Consider the following 24651-nt stretch of genomic DNA (forward strand, 5'->3'; position numbering starts at 1 on the left):
ATGCATCCTATTGGTTCTATTTCTCTGGAGAACTCTGACTAATGCACCAGCTCAGGATAGAGCCAAAGAGAATTCTTAGGATGGCAGTGAAGTGATGTTCTAGGATAACAGGCATGGAGATGGCCTAGAGTGCAGCCAACCCAGATGGGAGAACAAAGGCCTCCTAGAAGGATTCTGCCACTGGGGAAAGAGAAATTGATAGCTACCTCAATGTGATTGACAATATATCCACGTTTAAAATACAAAGTCAATGGATAATGTCTGAGCTTGATGAACCAAAGTATAGCAATGTGCATATCATTTAGAAACATGGCAATGTATAAATGTCAGGAGAATTACCTAAAGTAGTTAAAAGGGGTGGGACTGGGAGCTGTGGAGAATGGTGGGGCAAGAAATGTGAACATTTTATTATAAGACCTTTAGGCAGTTTGATTTTTAAACTATGTGCTTTATTATTTTGAGTATAAATTTGCAATATTTTTTAAAATAAGAGGCTTCATATTTTGCTAAAAATTCTGCTAAGGAATTCTGCAGTTGTTTTATTATATTGGGCTATTAGCAGAAGGTATGCCATGTTGTCTTTAAAAGTAACGATCACATGGGCTAGATATCAATACTTGGAGTTTTTAAAAAATATATATTTTATTTATTTTTTACAGAGAAGAAGGGAGAGGGATAGAGAGTCAGAAACATCGATGAGAGAGAAACATCCATCAGCTGCTTCCTGAATGCCCCCTACTGGGGATGTGCTTGCAACCAAGGTACATGCCCTTGATTGGAATCAAACCTGGGACCCTTCAGTCCACAGGCCAACGCTCTATCCACTGAGCCAAACCGGTTAGGGCAATACTTGGAGATATTTATAAAATAAGGCTAAAAATTAGAAAAGGTTGAAAATAAACAGAGCACAGAGTAATTTATAAACATTGAAAGAAACACCAAAAATCATATATACACATATGTATACACAAAATATATTATATATATGTGTGATTTTTAGTGTTGTCTTGAATGTTCATAAATTACTACATGCTCTGTTTATTTTAATATACATGTACATATATATATACATACATATAAATGTATACACAGTTATAATTAAAATATAAAATAATGCTTAACATTAAGAGAATGATTTAAACTTTTTGGATCATTAACGAAGTGGTATATTACATGGCCCTTAAAATGAAATACATGAGCCCAGCTGTCATGGCTCAGAGGTTGAGTGTCAAGCTATGAACCAGGAGATCACAGTTGATTCCCGGTCAGGGCACATGCCTGGGTTGTGGGCTCAATCCCCAGTGGGGCCATGCAGGAAGCAGCCAATCAATGATTTTCTCTCATCATTGATGTTTCAATATCTCTCTCCTTTTCCCTTCCTCTCTGAAATCAATAAAAATATTTTTTTACAAAAGATGAAACACATGAAGACTGTAAAATATGAATAGTGTTTCATATTATTACATGAAAAAATTGGAATATATTGGTTATGATGGGGACTATGAAAAATATTCAGGTGGATAAGAGCTCAAAAGTAAATTTTACAAATCAAGTAATGTTAGAAACAAAGAGTAGATTAAAGGAGACACAATATAACAAAATAACTGGGAAGCTGTGAAGAGGCGCTAGGTGAGATGAGGGAAAGAACAGATAAGGTTGAATTGAAGGAGATTTTTGTGTTTGCTTGTTCCTGGGATTTTTTTTTTAACTTAGAGATGAGTGATGAAAGGAGGGAAGGAGAGAGGTAGGGGTGTTGGCATGAGGGGGGAGGAAGGTGGGACTTAGAGCACAGAGGGAAAAGGTTAGCATGGACCAAGGAACTGAAATACTATAAGCCAGGAATGCTCCTAGGTGGTCACAGGTGCTGGATTTCATTTAATACTCACAGCAACTATGATTTCAATATCATGTTCCTCATTTCATGAATGAAAGCCTGAGGCTCAGAGAGGTCAAATAACTTTCTTCCAAAATCTGTGTGCTTGTAAGCAATAGAGCTGGAATGCAGACTGTACTTACAGTATTTGCCTGTGCTCTTTCCACCATGTGACCTTTTGAGATAGTGGGAAGGATGTTGACAAGTCTGTAAGTGGGAAGATGAGGAGTTGAAGAAGTTTTGAAAAACTAAGTTTAAACATGATAATCCTTTTTGTGCAATTTTCTTGCACTACAGGAGTTCCTGGGAACTGGATCTCCCGGATTCCATTAAAAATACAGTGCTTGGCATAACAAAATACTTAACTCAGACATTTCTTTATTTTACTGGTTTTGTATCATCAATTTGCAGACTACCTAACTGTTTTAAATAATGACCACACCTTTGGGAACCCCTGGACCCGCTGGGGCTGGACCCCAGCAGTGTAACAAATTAATAATTGGCTCCAATTCTTCACCCTTTCTTGGTTCCATGCTTTTTACAAATAACTTTTTAGTGCCTGTCACATGAGAAGTATACAGGGGATTACTTTCTGTAAACTTGACTTTTGGCTTGGCCATATGACTTTCTTTGGTCCATAGGATGACAGTAGGTGTAGTGCAAACAGGATTTGCAACGTACTTGTGTGGTTTGCTATGCTTTATGGCATTTTTGTTCTTCCCATGAGAAAAGTTTTTTCCAAGTTGGTTTTGTGTCTTCTACCTGGAACCCAGAATGAGAAATATGGAACAGACCAGAGCCAGCTGGATTTCTAACTTAATGCAGAGATGTTAAACCCAGACCAGCCTAGATCAGCCAATTCCCAGCTAGCTGACCACAGATGATAAAAAAGAAATGCTACTGAAATTTTGTGGTTGCCTGAAATAGTTGACTAATATAGTAGGCATTTTAGGTTTATGTTCTTTTCCTGGGGCCCTGAGCAGTTAATGAACTTACCTAAGAGCCAGTTTTTTATTTGAGCTGTGCTTACTTCACACTGTCTACTCCACACTGTCTACTCCACTGGTCCTACAGGCAGGTGTGACCAAGCTCCTACACTGCCTCAAGGGGTGGGGAGTTGAAGGAGACTAGTTTCTAGCGACCTAAGTGGGAAGGCTTCTGCCTATATTGCTTCCCTAGGAAGTTCTTAGAGATTGTTGATGATATTTATCTCGGGGTATGTGTGGGTTGAGAAGGGGGTGTTGCTGTGCTGAGTTTCACTGCTTCTTAATCAATTTCCACTGAAGAGATAAACAACTGAAGAGGCAGGGCCCATCTATAGAGCTCAAGCATGAAAGACAGAATTGTTGATGTAGTAACTGCCTTGTATGATAAACTAAAAGACTCAAAAGGTCCTTGGAGGGCATTGGTCTCATAGAGATTAACTCTGCACGTGTGTGTGTGTGTGTGTGTGTGTGTGTGTGTATGAGGAGGACTGGAACTCTGTACCCCAAAGCTCTAACATTTGATACTCTTCATAGCGAGAACAGAGACATTCATTTAAGACAGCTTTTGATATTTATGCAGATCAAAGCTCTCTCTCTTTTATATTCCGTGCTTGCTCTCTTAATAAATGATATTATGTGAATAAATGTGTGAGAGAAAAAGCACTGGACTCATGTTTATCTTGAAATAATTTTAGATTTATAGAGAAGTTGTGAAGATAGTACAGAGAGTTCCCAAAGTCAAATCATCTTCCATCACCATATATTTGCTCCCCTTTACCCTTTATGGCTCCCCCACCCTATTCACTCTGGTAACTACCATACTGTTGTCTGTATCTATGAGTTTCAGTTTTATATCCCACATATGAATAAAATCATATGGTTCTTAGCTTTTTGTGACTGACTTATTTCACTTGGCATAATATTCTCAGGTCCATTCGTGTTATCACAAATGGCAGTATTTCATCCTTTTTTATGGTTCAGTAGTATTCCATTGTATATATGTACCACATCTTCTTTATCCAATCCTCTAAGGACACTTTGGTTGTCTCCATGTTTTGGTCACTGTGACTAACGCTGCAATGAACATAAGGGTGTATATATCTTTGCAAATAAGTACCCTCAAGTTTTTTGGGTAGATACCCAGAAAAGGGATTGCTGGGTCATATGGTAACTCTATTCTTAATATTTTGAAGAACCGCCTTACTATTTTCCATAGTGGCTGTACCAGTTTGCATTCCCACCAGCAGTGAATGAGGGTTCCTTTTACTTCACTACCTTTCCAACACTTGTTATTTCCTGTCTTGTTGATAATACTCATTCTAACAGGTATGAGGTGGTAATCTCATTGTAGTTTTGATAAGCAGTTCCCTAATAGCTAGTAAAGTTGAACATTTTTCATATGTCTATTGGCCATTTGTATATCTTTTTTAGAGAGGTGTCTGCTCAGATCCTCTGCCCAATTTTTAATTGGATTGTTTGTTTGGTGTTGAATTGTATGAGTTCTTTCTATATTTTGGATTTTGACCCCTTGTTGAAGCTGTTGTTTGCAAAGATTATCTCCCATTCAGTTGATTGCTTTTTTGTTTTGATGAAGTTTTCTTTGTCCTCTCTCCGTAGAGTCAGGATTGTGCCTGGCACATTTTTTTTAAATTGTTTTATTGCTTAAAGTATTACAAAGAGTATTACATATGTCTCCTTTCTTTCCCGCCCTTAACAATCCCCCAGCCTCCCCTAACCCCCAGTGTCTTATGTCCATTGGTTATGCTCATATGCATGTGTACAAGTCCTTCTGTTGATCTCTTACCCGCCCTCCCGACCCTCAACCCTCCCCGGCTTTCCCGCTGTAGTTTGACAGTCTGTTTGAGGCAGCTCTGCCTCTGTTTCTATTTTTGTTCAAAAGTTTATAATGGTCTTTATTATCCATGAGTGAGTGAGATCATGTGGTGTTTTTCCTTCATTGACTGGCTTATTTCATTTAGCATAATGCTCTCCAGTTTCATCCATGCCGTTGCAAATGGTAAGAGTTCCTTCTTTTTTACAGCAGCGTAGTATTCCATCGTGTAGATGTACCACAGTTTTCTAATCCATTCATCTACTGATGGGCACTTAGGCTGTTTCCAGATCTTAGCTATGGTGAATTGTGCTGCTATGAACATATGGGTGCATATATCTTTTCTGATTGGTGTTTCTGGTTTCTTGGGATATATTCCTAGAAGTGGGATCACAGGGTCAAATGGGAGTTCCATTTCCAGTTTTTTGAGGAAACTCCATACTGTCTTCCATAGTGGCTGCACCAGTCTGCATTCCCACCAGCAGTGCACGAGTGTTCCTTTTTCTCCACATCCTCTCCAGCACTTGTCGTTTGTGGAGTTGTTGATGATAGCCATTCTGACAGGTGTGAGATGGTACCTCATTGTTGTTTTGATTTGCATCTCTCTGATGCCTGGCACATTTAATATGGAGTATTGCCAACTAGAGAAGCTCACCCAAGCTTCAATGTTCCTAGTTTTTATTTTGGTTTCTTTATATAGGCAAGATTAACTGAATCATTGGCCATTATGTAGGCTAGATTGGTTGAATCATTGGTCATGTGACTAAATCTCCAGCCTCCTCCTTGCCCCTGTGGTCAGGCTGTTATCATGTGGCTCAAAGCCCAAACCCTGTAAGCACATGGTTGGTCTTTCTGGCATGACCAGCTCCTATTTGGAGTCATCTCCTTCACTGAAACTATCTAAGGGCCCACCAGGAGTCATCTTATTAGCATAAACTATCAGGTGTGGTCTGAGAGGACCACTATGAATAACAAAGAAGTTTCCATCACTTGGAAATGGCAAGAGTTTTGAGACTACCTCCCTGTAACAGAGCCAACAATATTCTTTATTACACACCTTCCCTGTCTAATATAAAATACAACCCTTCCCCCAGTTCAACCTTCCATTGATGGTTCCTCTTCCCTCATGTTATTCTGTTCCTTCCTTAACAATTACCATTATTTTATTTATTTATTTATTTATTTATTTATTTATTTATTTATTGTTTTTCTCCACTAGTGGAATGTAAACTTCATTAAGATAGACATTTTAATTGTTTTTTTTTTCCTGCTTTATGTTTAGTCCCCAGAAAAGTCAGTCACATAGGAGGTGCTCAATGATACTTGTTAAATGAAGAAAAGAAGGAAGGAAGGAAGGAAGGAAGGAAGGAAGGAAGGAAGGAAGGAAGGAAGGAAGGAAGGAAGGAAGGAAGGAAGGAGGGGAGGCCATAAATATAGAGTTGCAAATAGGATGTGATATTGATGATGCTCCTAGTTAAGGAAACTAAGATGTAACTTATGTTGTCTAATTTGAATCTTGTAGATCAAAATAATACTAGAAAAACTGACCCAGCCTAATTTGAATATCTGAGTAGGAGTGATTGAAAGGTAAGGTTTGGCATACTTTCTCTTATGTTTGAATTTGGTTGTACTTCCTGATATTCTTAATTGTTTACTTCTAACTTCTGAATATTTGGGAAGTATAAAACTCAGCAAATAGATACATGTATCTATTCATATGAAATTACCTTGGAAAAATTGACTTTGGGTTAAAATTTATTAGTGAATGTTCTGGAAGGGTTCAACTGCTGGAGGTTTGGTTTAAACTAGTTATTTCAGAAGTACAATTGGGAGGAGACCAGAAAGAGACTCTAACAATGGGCAAGGGCTTATCTAAACTATTTCTGTTAATGCTTCTCTCTTAGCTCATGCTTGTAACAGGATATTATCTGCTCCTCGCTGGTGCCTCTTGGGGGTATGAAATCACTAAAACTTCTGATGACCCTGCCAGCCAGCTCTGTGCGCTCCCTGCACCTCCTCCTGACCTCGGTGGGCTGAGGTGCCAGGGGGAGCCATGGTTTGGTATGAGTTACTCGGGTTATTTACACGGCCAAACAAAACTGTCAACGGGAAGCTGCCCAGCAGGCTTCCAAGCAGCGATTCAGAGTCTTGTGGACAGCAGGGCTTGGCACTGGCACAGCCAGGAACAGAACAGCAGCCGCTTCTCCCTGCAGAGCTCGGCATCCTGGTGCTGAATGAACTCATTTTCACTTACACCACTCTTCTAGAAACATGGGTCAAAGGCTGAATGTTTGGAACCGCCAGCCTCAAAGTTGAGCAACAGATGAGAAGCCTCATGTTGGAATGAAAGAACAGTTTCTTTCCATCCAGGCAAGTTTACCCTCTTATTGTCTTCATTGTAGCTTACTTATTGTGCTTTTAACTTTAAAAAATTACAATGAAGTATTACATGCAAAAGACTATTTAAAGATATATGTAAACTATAAAGATTAATGATACAACACACATTCATGAACACCTGCCCCTCGGTCTAGTTTGAGAGAGAGAGAAAAAGTATTACCACTATCTTGGAAGTCTTCCATTTGTCCCTCCATGAACCTTTCTTTCCCTGTCAGAGGTACACAGTCATATGAATTTTTGTGTTATTTGCTTGCTATAAGTTTTACCAGATATGCATGTATTTCTAAAAAATATGTGTTGTTTAGTTTTGTTTGTTTGTGGGACTTATATAGATACAGTATATTTTCTTCTACAATCTGCTTTTTGGACTCAAGATTATTTTTCAGAGAGTCATCTATGGTTGTTGTGTGTGGCTGTGATTAATTTGGTGTTTTTTTGGGGGGGCGGTAATGTTTAGTATTCTACAAATAAACACATCACAGTTTGTTTATCTATTCTACTGTTGGCGAACATTTCAATTGTTTCTAGGTTTTTGCTGTTCCAAAACTGCCACTATGAACATTCTTGTACATGTTTCTGAATGTCTGCATGCAAAAATTTCTCTAAAATACATACTTAAGAGGGGGATTGCTGGAACATAGGATAGTCACATCTTTAGCTTATTAGATATGTTGAATTATTTTTCAAAGCAGTTGTATCATTTCATGCTTGCCCTGGCTGTTCTTGTCATTCTACATCTTCTCCAACACATGGTACTGGACTTTTTCATTGCCAATCAGATGGGGATGAAGTGATCTCTCACGGTTTAATTTGCATTTTCCTTATACTAAGGAAGTTAAGATCTCTTCACATCTAGATTAACTATTCAGGGTTTCTTTTCTGCTAGAAATGTATTTATGTCAATTTTTTTTAGTTATTCATCTTTTTCTTGTTGATACGTAAGAATTCTTTATATAACTTTTATACTATTTATCCAGTTTATTTGTTATAGATATCTCTACTAGTTTGAGGCTTATCACTCTAATTTTGGTGTTTTGGGATAAACAGACATTCTTATTTTTAATATAGAAAAATTTGTTAAGATTTTACTTTTGTGTATTTTATTACTTGGTAAGAGCATATCCTATTTTGGCTCAAATTCTTGCGATGTCTCCCTATTTTATTCATAATCATACCCAGTGTTCTAACAATGGCATGATCTGGTTCCCCTTACCTCTTTGCCCTTTTCTCCTTCTACTCTCTGTTTTGTTTTTCCTGGTTCAACTACATTGACCTCCTTGTTCTACTTCTAATATGCTAGACATACTTGTCTTAGGCCTGAGCATAGGCTATTTCCTTTGCCCACAATGCTTTCCCCCCAGAAATATGTGCATGGCTAACTACTTTAGCTCCTTCAGTTTGTTCTGGTGTCACCTTCCCCCTGAGGAGCGTGGTGTCTCAACTCCACATCAGTCTCCCCAGCCCTGAGCACCAGAGCTGGGAAGAGGTGCCCACATAACATTCTGTCCACCAGGGAGAGACGAGAGTCTGCTAGAGACACAAGCACCCTATTAAAGGGCCAACACAGAAAATCTTGTTCATAGCCACTCCCTTGGGCTCTGCAGCCATTCACCCTGGGTTCAGGTGGAGGGAAGGCAAAGTGGACTAGCGTCATGTGAGCAGAGACTGGGGTTTGTGACTCTGGGGAGATAGCTGAAGGGACAGCTGCCAGGAACCCTGTGCTGAGCCCCTCTTCCATACCACAGAAGTCATCTTTCATGGGTAGAGCATTCCCTTATGGCATCAGCCTGGGGCAATGCAATAGCCACACCCACCGGACTCCCTATTGTCCCACCCTGTGGAGCTCATGCCCTGCTGAGGAGTCAGCTGCCTGGACCAGGGACTGGAGATCCGGGCAGATTTAGGGGTATCAGTGACTGAGTTGTGTGGCTTTGAGGTAGGGGTCATTTCCTCACTTTCTAGTGAATCTGACTGATGCCTCCCCCTTAAGGGAGATTTGCTAGCCCCATCGCCCAGGCTTCTGGAAGCCCCACCCTCCTGACTCCTGGTGGCCCCACCCTGCAGAGTGTGGGCTCCCCTGGAGGTCTGGGCAGAATCCAAGATAGGCTAAGTTGTGTGGCTCTGAGGTGGGGCCTACTCCCTCTCATCTTCTCCCAAGTTTGATTGGCACCTTCCCCTCATAGGTGATCCACTAGCTCTATTCTCACGACTCCAGGTGGCCCCACCCTGCTGAACCTGGGCTCCCAGCAGAATATGGGATATTCTGAGTTGTGTGGCTCTAGGACAGGGGCCATCTTCCCCTCACATGCCTGGCTGGTTCAGAGCCCTCCCTTCACAAAATCAAATCTTGGTCTGTTTGGGCCTGATAAACTCTGCTGGCCTCACCCTGATGACTCTCTGAGACATCACCACAAAGATCTGTGGGCACCCTGCAGGGGGCAGCTAGACTTGGTATACCTTAGGACATTTGCTGAGTGACCTCAGACCCAGCACTGGCGATGAGATTGAACCTGTATCAATTTGGTGAACACCACTCGCTCCTACCTGAAATAGTGACTAGACAATTTGTCCATGAAACATGGGATTCGCCAGTTCCCTAAGTCAGTCACATGACATTGTATCCAGCTTGTGAGCCTCAGTTTGATTTCTTTCTCACTCACAGTAGGGCAATATCTAAGACCTTGATCTCTGATGGGTCTTTGACAGGGTTCCACACCTCCTGGCTTTAGGATATTTTGGAAGTTCTACTACACTTCTTTTGAACAGCAATGAAATTGCCTCAAGCAAAAGAAAATTAAAGAAAATTATCATTTCCTCCCAATTAGGATGGTAAATATTGGCAGTTTTTCAAATGGTGGAAATTCAAGTCTTGTTTGGTAGGGGAATATAGGGATATCCCATCTGAAGACATGGGAATGGACTAGATATACTTTTATGGCATCCAGGATTTAAAGAAAAGGTATGGGAGCAATATTTAAAAATAAACTGTAGTTTCTTATGGTACTAATTACTGGGATGTACACCTGAAACTAATATAATATTATAAAAGATGACTTAAATAAAAAACAAACAGAAAATACATAATATTTGGAGTCTCTATTTTCTCTGAAATCTTTCTCTTTCACTGGACACCCCAATGCTGTATGTGGACCATGTGACTTCACTTCCCTGGCCATCAAAGTGTGGAGGTTATGAACTGTTGAACCAAACAGGGTCCAGAAAAATTGGAATCAGGATTCAAAAGGATTAGACACCACCTCTTATGCTGGAAAGACAGGTAGACATGGGAGATGAAGCTAACATTTTGGTTCAGCCATTTCTGCCATGAATACAGAAAAAGCCATCTGCAAGATGGAACGAGGAGGAAAGCAGAATTTAGAGAGGGGCCGAGAAGAGTGAACACATGGCTTCAGGGAGAGAGGAGGAGACTTGGGTCTTCGTGTCAATATAGTTCCTGGCTCCAGTCTCTTTGATACAAGCTGCTTCTCTTATCCTCAGATTATTTAGATACCTGAATATCCTGGCAATTAACCCCCTTTTCTGGCTCACGTGACTTTGAGTGAATTTTTAGCCTTGCTGATCTGAAATGTTACTGTGCACATCCACTATAGAGCAGTCTTCAGAGCAGTCCAATGGTCTTGGAACCATTCCCAGAGCTGTGGTTAGTAGTATCTGAAGCATCTAAAGGGGTTCTTAATAAGAAATGGTTCCTGAATTTAGGCTAATAGTTGGGTCTAATGCATTTCGACAACTTGTGACCATGACATTACACTTTTGAACAAATGGAAACCATACGGAATTTTAGGTTAAACTACATTCAGTGCTCAATAGTTTTATTGAAACAAAGAAATCAAACATTTCAGCATGACATGATTAAAAACTATTAGAACTCAAATTCTTCTGCATAAAATATTTTGATGACTAAACCCACAGCAACTTTTTTTTTTTTTTACTTTCCTGTTAGAGTTCCACAGAAGGAAATGGCCCAATACGGGGGTATTGGAGTACTGAAGCACAATGATAAGGAAAAGCCTAGGCTTGCTCCTGATAAAAAGAAAAGAAAAAAACACACAACATCAATGTCTTTTCAAGGACGTGTTTGGGAATGTGGGGATGCAGGAAGGGGGTGGGGAAAAAGGGGATGTCACAGTTTCCAAACTAGCTTTTCAACAATTTCAAGATCTAGCTAGTTAGCTATCAACATTAAATCAATTGATTCAAAGATCTGGGAAACTGCTGTTAGGTTAGGTTCCTAGGTGGATACTTTGCTTTTGTGTAAGTTATTCTTTGAATGCCCAGAAATGAAGTGATTGCTTCAGCTATAAAAAGTCAATAGATTCTCTTAGTGTTGTCCTTTCATTTAGTAATTCATATTTCTTTGAATATGCCTTGAGTGCTCTCTAGATTCACCTTGAAAGGCAGTATTTCTGGACACTTAAGAGCACAGAATCCAGAGCCAAAATGCTTAGAATTGACCCAGGCAAGGGTTTTGTGATCTCTGTGCCTCAGTTTCCTCATCCAGGAACAAATGAGTTAACATACTTAAGTCACATACAATAATGCATGGCAGGGAGCAAGCACTACCTAAGTATTAGCTTTGACATCTCTGAGTAGTTGGTGTTCTCTGGGAACACACCTTGAGAAATGTTTAACAATTCCACCAGCACTAATTTGGAATGCACAGTAAGGTGGCTACTCACCATGAATTTCTTCAGCCATGTATGCTGGGACCCCCTTGCACATGCCAACGATGGGTTTTCCAAACTTGTCCAGGTTGTCGACTTTGTCGGAGTTGATGGAGTATGTCAGGCCTTTGGGAGGTGGTCCACCTGGTCCTTCACCCTGAAACTGTGTATAGAGAAGACAGGGAAAAAGAAAGAGGGAGAATGAATGCTAAGCCCAGTGGTTCATTGAATTGAGGATTGTGTACAAGACCAACAGGCAGTATTGCTTAACTATAATTTTTCCATAATCAAAATGAAGAAGAACCAATTGCAACTGTGCGCATCTCAGAATTTCTAAGTGTCCCAAGGCATTTAGCTGGCGTGAAACTTAACTGTGTATCCTCTATTTTTTTCTAAATCTAATATCCTTAACTCAATTCTTACAGAAAAATGTCCTTGAAAAAGTGCTGGAAGCTCTCCTGGGAGTGAGCAGAGTTTTGTTTCTCTAACAGTAAATGTTAGATGTTCTGAGAACCTCTGTAGGGGGAGGTGCGAGCCATAGCTTTTGAGCTTGGAGGCAGCTGCTTCTCAGGCACTTATCAATTCCACTTCCCCTTTTGTGTTGCACACTACTGTGGTCAAGAGGGAATGACTGTGACCATCTCATTTTTTTCTGGAGATCCCAAGACCTCCCCTGAACAAAAGTAAAAAAGACTTTTATTTTTACCTTCTTTTCCTTGACCATTGCATCAAGGGCTTGAAGAGAGGGCATGACACCCTTGTTCATTCTGTGCACAATGCATGCCTTCTTGCGAAAAACTCGGACTGCAGCAAAGCCCTGTTAGGAAGATGGTAGGTAGTGAGGAGTATGTTCTCCAAGCAGCTTTTTTTTTTTTGTCAGAAATCGCTTTGCCAGCAGAGGGAAATGGAACTCTGAGATCATGTTGAACTGGGATAAGAGTGCAGGATCTGACCCTGTTTTGCAATCCTATTTTTCGCTAACATTTCTAAGGATAAACCACTAAATCTTTGACGGGGCAGAGCCTGAGTGTCTAACTTGTTGCTTTATCTTCAAGTTCTAGCGTGGTAAGAGTCATGACATATGTCTGTTTTGCTGAAATAAACTTTAAAATATTATCACATTTTAATCTCCTTTGATCTTTACATTTCAAGGGGGCAGGTAAGACAGGAAATAGTTTTCTAATTTATCAGATGATAAAACTAAACCAAAAAAGAGTTGGCTTTTTAAAAGTACAAAGTTTGTTAAATACAGAGCTGGTAATTGGACAATTGGGTCTTCTAACTAGAGCCAAGTATTTTTTGCTGCCCTTACCAATTAATACTATCATTTGCATTTCCCCGAGTCCTTTTGAATTACGAGTGAAATGCCAATTTTCATTTTTTAGAAGGAAATTGAAAATAGAATGAGATAGGCTATACTTTGGCAGCAGTAATATTGCGATGGCCTTTGATCATTGTTGAGGGTATCTGCAGGCAAAGCAAAAGGTTGGCTCATATTTGTCTTAGAGCCCTACCAACCCCTTGAACATAGTGGATCCTACATATTGTTCATTGGTTTGAATTTTAACTGATGGTGGGAAACTTACTAGCAGCAGTTGTATCTAGAGGGTGAAACTAGGTGAGCAAAATAGGCACTTTTGCTTATAACTATGCTTATGTGCAGTTAGAATTTACTTTTTATGGTTAGCAGGCAATTTTTTTTTTTAGCTAAAAAAGAAACCTCGTATTTGTAAAGAATGGAAATAGCCTGTTGGCCACCTACAGTGTTGTAATCCAAGAGCATATTCCAGGAGTCCAATCCATCATTGTTGTCAACATTGGCCACGTTCTGTGCATTGTTGACACTCACTGACAGCTGTCCACTTCCACCACTGTTGTTGCTATCGCCGCTGTTGACATTCTGAAATGTGTGAGAAATTGATAATGCTTTAATATTACATTTCTTTTGCAAATACATTTTGGTAACACTTTAAAAGGTGAGACTTACATATTCAGCAAGGGCAGGAGCCAGGAGGACACCAAGAAGTCCAGCAAAGAAAATCTGAAATCACAAATAACATTGGTCTCCGGTCACATGGCAAGACAATGTCCTCTTCTTTCTTTCTCTACCCAAGCTCATAGAAAATATTTACTAATTTTACTACTCTGTGAGGTATGCTTTCTGTTCTTCTTTGCCCTGTATATTTTTAACTATCGAAAGTTTTAATGATAATGTAGAATTGTAGGTTACTTACAGTAATTATGTTGTGATATATAGTTTTATAATTTTTTAATGTAGGTCGTGTGAAAAAAAATAATAAAGTGTTGGTATATTAAAAAATAAAATTGAAAATTAATAGTATGATATGAAAATGGTTATAAGTTCTGAGAATCACATCTGAAAATGATTTAAGTTACTTTCCCTATTTGATATGAATGCCTTCCTTCCTTCCTTCCTAGACCTCCTAATAGCAGTAGTCTTTTTAATTTTTAAAAGCAATAGATTAGTAAACAGGTTGAATACTGGTGTTGCCTGGCTGTCAAGTGTGGTTGGCATAAGGGAAGTTAGTAACTGTCCCAGGGTACCTGGGTTAGTCATTTGTCACTGGGTCCATGATCCTGCTTGTCAAAACACGGAGTTTTATGCAGGGTGCCTGATTCTGAGCACCTATTCTCATTTCCTTTACCTGGGACAAAATGGTTTGAGAACTGCACTGGTAATTCAAGGTAATTTTTTTATTTGCTTAATTTCTCTCCTGATAGCTTAGGAAGAAAGTAAAAATTAGCTTCAAAAAAAGTGTCAAGAGATGAAAGAAATTTTAGAGAGGAATAGTACAATGCAGTCTTTTCACAGCTCAGGAAATTGAGCTTCAGACGTTACTTAAGTGACTTGACCAAGTTTGTATTGGCCAAGGTTCTATCCCTTGTTCATTGCAGAACTAGGAAAGATCCAGATATGACCTCTTTAAAAAAACAACACAAACTGTGGTTTCTAAAACTTATTTCTAGATAATGATTTTATACTCTATTATGAAGCAGTCTGCTGTAATAAATTTTAGTATTTAGTATGTTGAAACATGAAAGTACTCATCTGATTCTAGCCTCATACATGCTGTTATAAAACACACTTGATACCACCAGTTGTTTTGGCAGAATTTTGTGGTCCACCTGCTGTACTCCTAGCCCTTTATCTGGAACCACAGGTGAAATGCTGCACTAGTTCATGCTTCAGGTGTTTTCATGAATAAATGAGTCTGGACAAGGTCCTGGGCAAGCCGTTCTGACTTGGAGATCCATTTGACAGCAGAGAATGTGCCAGTAAGTCTCTCCCTCATTTGCTTTGATAAGATGCTTTTTATCTTGCCTGAACATACTTAGGAGTTTTGGTAAAAGAGGGAGTTAAGAAAGAGGGGAAAGATCAGACATTTTCTAGGGATTTGGGACTGCTTGCTCTTCGCCCAGACTTAAATCTGGAGATCTGGAAGGTAATTTTATTAAAAATAGCATGGTATAAGATTCTCAGACAGCTGTTTAATCCCAGTATAACTATCCTTCTCTGTAGAGATGCTTATAAACATCACAATTCTGTGAAAATAAAAGACATATTTTTAAAACAAAATTTTCCATTATGGTGATATTGTCGTAAGAAGCAGATGCCCTTAGCTCAAAATGTTGACAGTCTCCTATTATAACATAATAAATTCAAAAGAAAAATTCTACTCACTGTGAACTTCATCTTGACTTCACCAGAGTGATGGAGTGGAGGAGGCAGGCAGGCATGGAATCAGACAAGTTCTCTCATATTTGTACTTGACTGGCTTTACTCAAAGTAGGTGTGACCAGGTGGAGTCAAAGACTTATCTTCCCTCATTTCCCATATCCATGCCATAATCCAGTGTAGCAAGAAGCTTTTGGAATATCTACCTGATTAGCAAGGCACTTTGACATAGAGTTCATCTGACTCATCATTTGTTGAAGTTGAAGATATCATAACAAACTCAATATGATTTATGATAACTTATGAAGTGCGGGTGTGGGTATTTTATATATTGATATTCCAGATTCAGAAAAGGAATAATCCCTAAAATCAAACAAGATCACAGATAAGAAACTGTGGACACATTGGGCCTTCCAGGGAGCATGTGTGAATGTACGAATGACTTCATTCCTGTAAGAATGTGAGAATGACTTCCTCTCCTTACCTTTACCTGAACCCATTGTAATGGTTTTGCTTAGGCTAAACATGTTCTATTAGCTAACCCCACCAAACCTACTCCCTTTTCTGCAGTCCTGAGCTCTCACCATGATAGTACCATGCATTTGGTTGGGCAACCTGGGGGCTGTCTTCAGCCTATTCTTCTGACCACCTCATCCCATTAGTTACTCAACCTTGTCATTTCATCTTAGAAATGCCTTTTGCTCTTTTTCATGGCGCCTCCAAGGCAGACGGCTGCTTCAGGATGAAGCTGAACATCTCTTTCCCAGCCACTAGCTGCCAGAAACTCACTGATGTGGATGATGCATGCAAACTTCGTACCTTTTATGAGAAGCGTATGGACACAGAAGTTGCTGCTAACATACTGGGTGGAAAATGGAAGGGTTATGTGGTTGGAATCAGTAGTGGGAATGACAAACAAGATTTCCCCTTGAAGCAGGTGTCTTGACCCATGGCTGTGTCCTCCTGCTGCTGAGTAAGGGGCATCTCTGTTATAGACCACGGAGGACTGGGGAGAGCGTAAATCTCTCAGGGTTGCATTGTGAATGCCAGTCTCAGTGTTCTCAACTTGGTCATTGTAAAAAAAGGAGAAAAAGATATTCCTGGTCTCACTGATACTACTGTGCTTTGTCGCCAGGGGCCCCAAAGAGCTAGCAGAATATGCAAACTTTTCAATTGCTCTAAAGAAGATGACATCCACCAATATGTTGTGAGAAATCCCCTCAACAAAGAAGGCAAGAAACCTAGGCCTAAAGCACCCAAGCTTCAGTGTTTCGTTACTCCAAACGCTCTGCAACACAAATGTGAGTGTATTGTTCTGGAGAAACAACATACTAAGAAAAATAAGGATGAGGCCATAGAGTATGCTAAATGTCTGCCAAGAGAATGAAGGAGACTGAAGAAAAATGTCAGGAAGAGCCCTGGCCAGGTGGCTCATTGGTGGAGCATTGTCCTGTGCACCAAAAGGTTGTAGGTTCGATCCCCGGTCAGGACACTTACGAGAGGCAATCAATTGATGTTCACATCGATGTTCTCTTTCTCTCTCTCTCTCTCTCTCTCTCTCTCTCTCTCTAATTAATAAAAATATATTCAAGTTAGGATAAAAAAAAAAGAAGAAAGAAAAACACCAGGAACAGATTGCCCAGAAACTTAGGCTTTTACCTCTGAGTCCAGTTAAAAGTGAGTTTTTTTCTACGAGTAACAAGTAAGTAAGATCAAGCTTTAAAAAAGAAAGTAAGAAAGAAATGAAAGAAATGCCTCTCATATCTGTCCTTCCCATAGCTCCTCTCACCTAGACTCTTACAACAGTTATGTAATTGATCACTCCGTCACCATCTTTTACATTTCAGTGCATTACTCTGCCATGCTTAGCACCTTTCACTGACAGCTTATGAGATGAACTTCAAACTCATTGGAATGACTTCCAGGGTCTTTTATAATAAGGTTCCCAAAGCCTTCCAAGCTGTATCTGTCTGTCTCCACCATGTAGTACATTCTAGCTACACCAGAGTTCCCACCATTCTTGGAATACTCAGGATGTTCCATGCCATTCTCTCACCCTGGAGTACCAACCCCTTGCCTTTCTGTTTTTTAATTAAATTTATTGGGGTGACATTGGTCAACATGAACATATAGGTTTCAGGTGTGGGTTTCTAGGTTACATGATCTATTCTTGCCTTTCTTGAATTGGTAAACTGCTATTCATTTTTCAAGGCCCAGCTCAATACCACTCCTTCTCAATTTTCCTGGAGCTATAAAAGAAATTTCTGTCCCTTTATTGACTTGTAGATCATTTATTTGACAAAAATTATGTTAAGATAATAAAAAATATTTTCATCAAAAACAAAGAGTAGAAACTGTCACTGACAAACAAGTAAATGCTCAGGAGGTGAATTTAAGTTGTATTTTTTTCCTGTACTTCCTACAAATTTAAGGTGGTAAATCAACTTGCTGAAGAGGAAAACTTTATTTCATTAATCATTGATCTATAAATTTCCCCTTTGGATACCTTCTTGAGCCCATGATTATCTTTTTATGTGTGGACTAGAGGCCCAGTGCACAAAATTTGAGCATGGATAGGGTCCCTAGGCCTGGCCAGCAATCAGGGCCAATCAGGGCCTTCCGGCTGCTGGCTGGGGCCTTCCTTTGTTCTGCTCCTGCCCCTGGTGGTCAGCGCACATGATAGCGAGCAATTGAACTCCCGGTCTCCTGGTCAAACTCCTAAGGGGACAACTTGCATATTAGGCTTTTATATATATAGATTGTAATCACAGCATGTGGTTGCATGGTTATAAAGCTTGATTTACTACCAATAGCTCTATCAAAATGTTGGCCTGGGTGGTAAGATTTTATTTATGTTTTAAATGTGTCCACAAATTTCTTTCAAATTCACTCTTTAGCTGCAAAAGATCAATTAGCCTGGGGTGGGAGGCAGACATGTGAAGAGGTATTCATCTGCTTTGGGAACTGTCACATGGCTGCAAAGTCAAAGAGTGTTTGGCATGGTGCCTTTCCACTCAGCCACAAGTAGTTGTTTTAGTACATGGGCACAGGACCTAGAGCACTTTGTGCATGTCATATCTTACCAAGGACTTGAGGTTGACATTTTTACAGTGGGCCTGTGAATGGTCCATGACAAATAGAGAGACAGAGTGCTCCATGACAAATAGAGAGATAGAGATAGACAATGCATGTTCACATATCAAATGTACTGAGAAATCTGTAGGGGAGAAATCTATGTCACACTGTTTCATCCAGATTCTCCTCAATTTAAGTTTCCATAGATCCCAGTTGCTTTTCCTTTCCCTTTTATTAATTTATTTTTTTCAACACACATTAACATCCCTGGGGGACATGTGCTACTTCTGAGGTTGCACCCTGGATTTCAAAATCCATTTGGGGAACTACTGATTGGAACTAGAAGCCAGGAGACTTTGATTCTATTGTGCTTTCTTCATTCAGTAAGTCTTTTTTACCCTCTATGGGTCAAAGAGAAAAAAATTCCTTCTGTATACAATATTGTTACTTTAGTGGCTCCAAAAATCAGAAGACCCTCTTCCTCTGTTAATTTTTAAAAAAATATATTTTATTGATTTTTTTTACAGAAAGGAAGGGAGAGGGTTAGAAAGTTAGAAACATTGATGAGAGAGAAACATCGATCAGTTGCCTCTTGCACACCCCCTACTGGGGATGTGCCCCCAACCAAGGCATATGCCCTTGACCGGAATCGAACCTGGGACCCTTCAGTCCACAGGCCGACGCTCTATCCACTGAGCCAAACTGGTCAGGGCATCTTCCTCTGTTCTTTGTGTTGCACATGTATGAAGTGTGTTCGTGAGTGTGTGAGGGTGAGTGGGGGTAAGGTGGATCGTCAGCTCTTACCTCAACCCTTGTCTCTCATCTAAGGTCAAAAGTATTAAGGAAGCATGAGCAAGTCCCTTGCTTGTTCTCACACTGAGAGTATATTTTGTATGCTTCTTGTCCCATAGGAGAAAGACTGAATATATCCATGTTTGTTTTTGACACCTCCATAGAACTTAGAATATGCTGGCACATATATGATGCTCAATAGGCCTGGTTTTAAAAATTGTAATTGCAGCCCATCTGGGTGTGGCTCAGTGGTTGAGCCTTAACCCAGAAAGCAAGAGGTCACCAGTTCGATTCCTGGTCCCAATGGGAGTGTATGTAGAAGGCATCTGATCGATGGTTCTCTCTCATCATTGATTTTTTTATCTCTCTTTCCCTTCCTTTCTGAAATCAATAAGAATATATTTTTAAAAATTGTAATTGCATAAAAGAGGTGCTTAAGCTAGACAATAAAAATGAACTATATTTATTTATGAGTTTTGGAGCCAGTGGGAGAGGTGCTGACCTATATTGGCTAGAATGATGCATTAAGGGAGTCCCAGGAGATGGTGTGGCCCCAATGAGTCAATAGAGCCTGCCCTGCTCACAGAGCTTGATGTGGGGCCATGCCAAGAACCCTATGGTCATTTTATCTCCCAGCACACACACCCAAGGCCTCACTTTCCCCACACCCTGTCATGTCGAACTGGGTGGGAACTCCCTTAGTGTGGAACAAATGGAATACAGCCCACATATAATATGTTCATGCTGTAGATCTGGAGGGCCTTTAGCGCTTTCAGACTTTTCTCTAAATGGAAGGGAATATCTCTGTGCAGGGTACTTTATCATCATTAAATAACCTTATTCAAGATTCCCTCTCCTGTGTAGACATGGTAATGGGCTGGCTTTGCAGTCAGTTATGAGGCCCTTAGTAAATCTCGTCTTCCCTTTCATTCTTTGCTGTTTCTGATATTCAGGACTCTAATTAATTTGCTTCAGTGTAGAAGCCCGTTCAGGCAGAGATTCTGAGTCAGTCTCTTTGCCTTTATGATTGTTTTCCTGAGCATCCTCTGCATCAGTGTGAAGACCCTTTGGATGGTCTCAAGTCAGGTGGTTCATTGTGAAGTGTGAATACATTTTGCCATCTCAGGGGAAATTTTTGTCTCGGCCAGTCATCTTGGTTTATTAGCCTGTAGTTAAGACTCCAATTACAGTTACATCCTATGGCTACAGCTCCCAGGGGTTATGGCAGTGATGTACTTGTATCAATGATGTCCAAAAGAATAGCAATAGGAACATGTATATGAACATTTTAATGACTATTGCTAGAAAGCTTCTAATTCCAGAAAACCCATGCCTAGTACATTATTGTTTTTGTATAGGAGAGAAATGATCAAATATCAGCCAAGTGGAACAAGCTCTTTCCTGTGCATTGCAGAGCCCTCTCCTTTCTCTAGTTCCTCCGGGACCACTGTCATCCAAAATATAGACAATGCTGCCTTTCTGTTGCTGCTTGTCTATCTGCCCAATTGCATTTGCCAAACTTTTTGGATCCTCCCCCATATCAAGGCAACCAAACTGGAAAAGTCTTGCTAAAAGAAGGTCTCCTGAGTGATGACTTCACTTATATAAAATATATGAAAGTAGAGATAAACAGGACGTTAGACATTCAAGCCTGGCTGAGTACGTCCATTCTGAAAAGGAGGTGGAGAAAATATGAGAAACAATAATCACAAAGTAATAGCAATATGTTGCTTTATAATGATCTCACAGCTCATTCTGAAACAAGAGCACTTATTCCTTGTTTAGTGTTCATTGCGAAGCAGGTTAGAGAAGATGGTGCAAAAGCACTCATGATTAAGGTGTATTTCTTCAACCATGGCAGCCACTCCTGGAAAGGGCAAAATACTCCGATAAGGATATTGGATTCTCAGAGGGGCCTCAGGGAATTTTGAGCTTCCGGGTTTATTTTTTAATTAGCAGCAAGCCACCAGGCTCCAGCAAATGCGATGCCCCAGTTAAGCACAAGTGCTACAGAAGGGTCAAAGATGTAAAACAGCCAGTACTCATACTCCAGAGTCCTGAAATCTACATCTGAGACAGGCTAGCTTCATGATCACATGGCCAGTGTCTTCACAGGGCTTGTGCTCAGAAGAGAGACTCATGCTTGAATTCAGTGCTTTGCTGGCGCCATCTTGAAATTCCTAATAATTTTATTTTTGAATTTGTGTTTTGTAAGTCAAGTCTGATGAGACAATGGCACATGCACTGGGACTTGGGAGCTGTGGCTCATGAGTGATCCCACCTTCTGCCTCTCCCCATCTCCCTGCATAGACCCTCTACCTCCACTGGTGGGGCCTGGGTGCAGGTGCAGGAAGTGTCAAGGTTTAACACATATATACCTGCATGATGAGTCACAGGGTGAGGCCAGGTGGTGTGAACTTGGGGTTCAGTGGCTGTGAGGAGACCAGCTTATAACATTCTTAACTCTCTCAGATTCACCTTTATGGTTCTGAAATATCTCAGTTAATTACAATTAGATAGAGACAAATTGAGTCAGAATTATTTCACTTATCAAGAAACTACAACTTGCTACACACTGAGCTTGAGATAGTATATGGATTTAATTCTCACCAATAACCACTTGAAACTTCCCTTTCTCCCTGGCCTTTGTGCTTAGGTGTATCCCTGCGTGTCTGAGGCCCTTTTCTCTTTCTCAAAGCTGTGTGGTGTGTACAACACCCTTGAGCTCCTCCCAGTAAATTAATATTTTAGTTGTTGGCCATGGGTGTTCCTCTAGAAAAGCAATCACTTGATTTCTTTTTGGTAATTGACACACCTTTAAAATTGATTTGGTCTCTTCATAAAGGAATATAAGGCATGCACAAAAGGAGATACCTAAACACATATGTATATTTAAGAAATGTAGACACCATTTATTGTTTAAAATTTTATGATTCACCTTAAAATAGGTTGAAGGTATATACAGATGATGTGTGATGGACATCTTATATATCTATTATGCTATAAGTCTTCTGTGACAGAACTCATATTCCTTGTGTCTAACATAATTACTGTCACATGATTAGGGCTCAATCAAGGATGAGCTCAACTGAAATACAGGTACAAAATAGATTCTACTAATTTTGGCCATTTTCCCCAAATCTAGAAGAGGTTATACAATTTCCACTCTATTATTGAATAGGATGTAAAAAAGAAAAGAATTTAAACTAAAAAATATCCTCCTTGCACCTGCAATAGTATCAGCTTTCCTTGTCTGTAGTGATGTTCTCCCCTCTTCCTTTTAGCCACTGTTCAAAATGTTTGCCATTCTATCCAGGTCCTTTATGTCAGCTGATCAGGAAAGCAGCTCATAGAAATTTATAAAAAGCTTGAAAAATTATCAAGAAAAAATGATACCTGGGTGGTTCAGTTGGTTGGAGTGTTGTCCCATACACCAAAAGTTTTTGGGTTCCATCCTAGTCAGGGTAGATACGGGAGGTAACCAATTGATGTTTCTCTCTCTCATTGATCTCTCTCTCTCTCTCTCTCTCTCTCTCTCTCTCTCTCTCTCTCTCAAACTAATAAATAAAAAAGAAAAAAAAATGAGTGACATTATTTTACTATGCAAAAATAATCACTGTTAACAACTTTTTAGTATATTTCATTTTCATTTCTTTTGAGACTTCTTTGATCCACATGTTATGCAGAAGTGTATTATTTTGTCTTCAAATATTTTGGGATTTTCCAGTTATTTTTCTGTTATTGATATATAATTTAATTCAATTGTGGGCTGAGAACATACCTGGATTTATATTATATTTCTATTATTTTTTAAGTTGTTAAGATATGTTTTATGGCCTAGGATGTGGTCTAGCTTGGTGAATGTTCCACATGAGCTTTTCCATGTTCTGTTGTTGCTGAATGAAGTATTCTACGTCAGTTAGATCCAATTGATTGATGGTATTCTTTAGTTCAACTATATTCATATTGGTTTTATGGCTTTTTGATCTATCAATTACTGGACAGGAATAGTGAAGTATCCAGCCAAAATAGTAGGTCTCTATTTCTCATTGCAGTTCTGTTAGTTTTGCCTCATGTTTTTATGATACTCTGTTGTTAGGTGTGTGTATATTAAGGATTATTATATCTCCTGGAGAATTGACCCCTTTATCATGATGTAATGCCTCTCTATCCAATTTCATTGATTTCTGCTCTTTATCATTGCTTTGTGCTTGCTTTGGGTTTAATTTGATATTTGTTTTAGGGTTTCTTTTTCTTCTTCTCTAATTCTCACATGAGTATATGTTTTCATTGATTTTTAGAGAGAGAGGAAGGGGGAGAGAGAGAAAAACAAACAAACAAACAAACAAACAAACAAACAAACACATCAGTGTGAGAGAAACATCAACTGATTGCCTCCTGAACTCAACCCAGCCAGGGATTAAACAAGCATCCTAGGCAAGTGCCCTGACCAGGAGTCAAACCCACAACCTTTTGGTGTAAGGGACGATGCTCCAACCAAATAAGCCACCCAACAGGGTTAGAAGTGGTTTTTAAAAAATGTCCAAATAATTAGGGAATTTCCAGATATCTTAGTTTCATTTAAATTTAATTTAATAATGTTTTTGAATTTGCAATTCTCTAATAACTTATGAGGTTCAAATGTTTTACCTATAATAAAATGATAATAATATTAGATTAACTTTATTGGGAGCTTACTCTGTGGCAGTTCTAAGTATTTTATGTATGTGAGCCATCAGTGTTCATGAGGATGGTTTGAGAGGGCACTTTGCTATGCTTCCTTCCACAAGAGAAATTAGAGAAGTTGGAATTCAAGTCCAGGTAGGATGTTTCTGGAACTTCAACTCTTCACCATTTCTTGTTAGTGTTTTCTCTTCCTCTAATCATGTTCTGTGCCCTTTAAAAAATTATATTTGCTCATTAGCTTCCTGTGGATTTGTAAAAACTTTTTGTAAATTGAAAATATGTGAATTTAGGGTCACTAAAGAAAAGAAGTGATTATTTATATAATGTAGAAAATGATGAAGAATATAAATGTTTTTGTTTGTCATCAATAGATATGGCTAATACAATGTGTACTTTGGATTATCATAACATTCAACTTGTGCCTCTCCTCTGATACTTAACAGTTACTATATTTTGATAGCTCAACAGTTATTTGTATTTTATGATAGCAAACCCTCTGAGAGCAGAGATTCATTGGGTCTAGTTCATCCTTCTGTCTCTTTCAGAATATTCTTTTTAAAATATATTTTTATTAATTTCAGAAAGGAAGGGAGAGGGAGAGAGAGATAGAAATATCAATGATAAGA

General features: G+C 39.4%; 1 protein-coding gene and 1 pseudogene across 1 annotated transcript; one reads left to right on the plus strand and one right to left on the minus strand.

Annotated features, from left to right (window-relative positions):
- Positions 1–10709: 10709 nt before the first annotated feature.
- On the minus strand, positions 10710–15496 carry GKN1 (gastrokine 1). Its single transcript, XM_014459365.1, has 6 exons — positions 15479–15496; positions 13763–13816; positions 13538–13675; positions 12482–12592; positions 11791–11938; positions 10710–10771 (listed from the first exon to the last, which is right to left on the minus strand). Exons 1-6 carry the CDS (start codon positions 15488–15490, stop codon positions 10710–10712), a joined length of 525 nt encoding a protein of 174 aa, XP_014314851.1. The 5' UTR covers positions 15491–15496.
- A 718-nt stretch (positions 15497–16214) lies between these two features.
- On the plus strand, positions 16215–21413 carry LOC102427242 (annotated as a pseudogene).
- Positions 21414–24651: the final 3238 nt, after the last annotated feature.

This window comes from Myotis lucifugus, unplaced genomic scaffold (assembly GCF_000147115.1).
Source record: "Myotis lucifugus unplaced genomic scaffold, Myoluc2.0 scaffold_108, whole genome shotgun sequence".
NCBI classification, from domain to species: Eukaryota; Metazoa; Chordata; class Mammalia; order Chiroptera; family Vespertilionidae; genus Myotis; species Myotis lucifugus.

Excerpts from the sequence above, each read along its gene's own strand:
- GKN1 (XM_014459365.1), bottom strand. Across the intron at positions 13,676-13,762 it reads CTCCTGCCCTTGCTGAATAT|AATGTCAACAGCGGCGATAG; the intron begins GTAAGTCTCACC and ends CACACATTTCAG. Across the intron at positions 12,593-13,537 it reads TGCTCTTGGATTACAACACT|GGCTTTGCTGCAGTCCGAGT; the intron begins GTAGGTGGCCAA and ends TCTTCCTAACAG.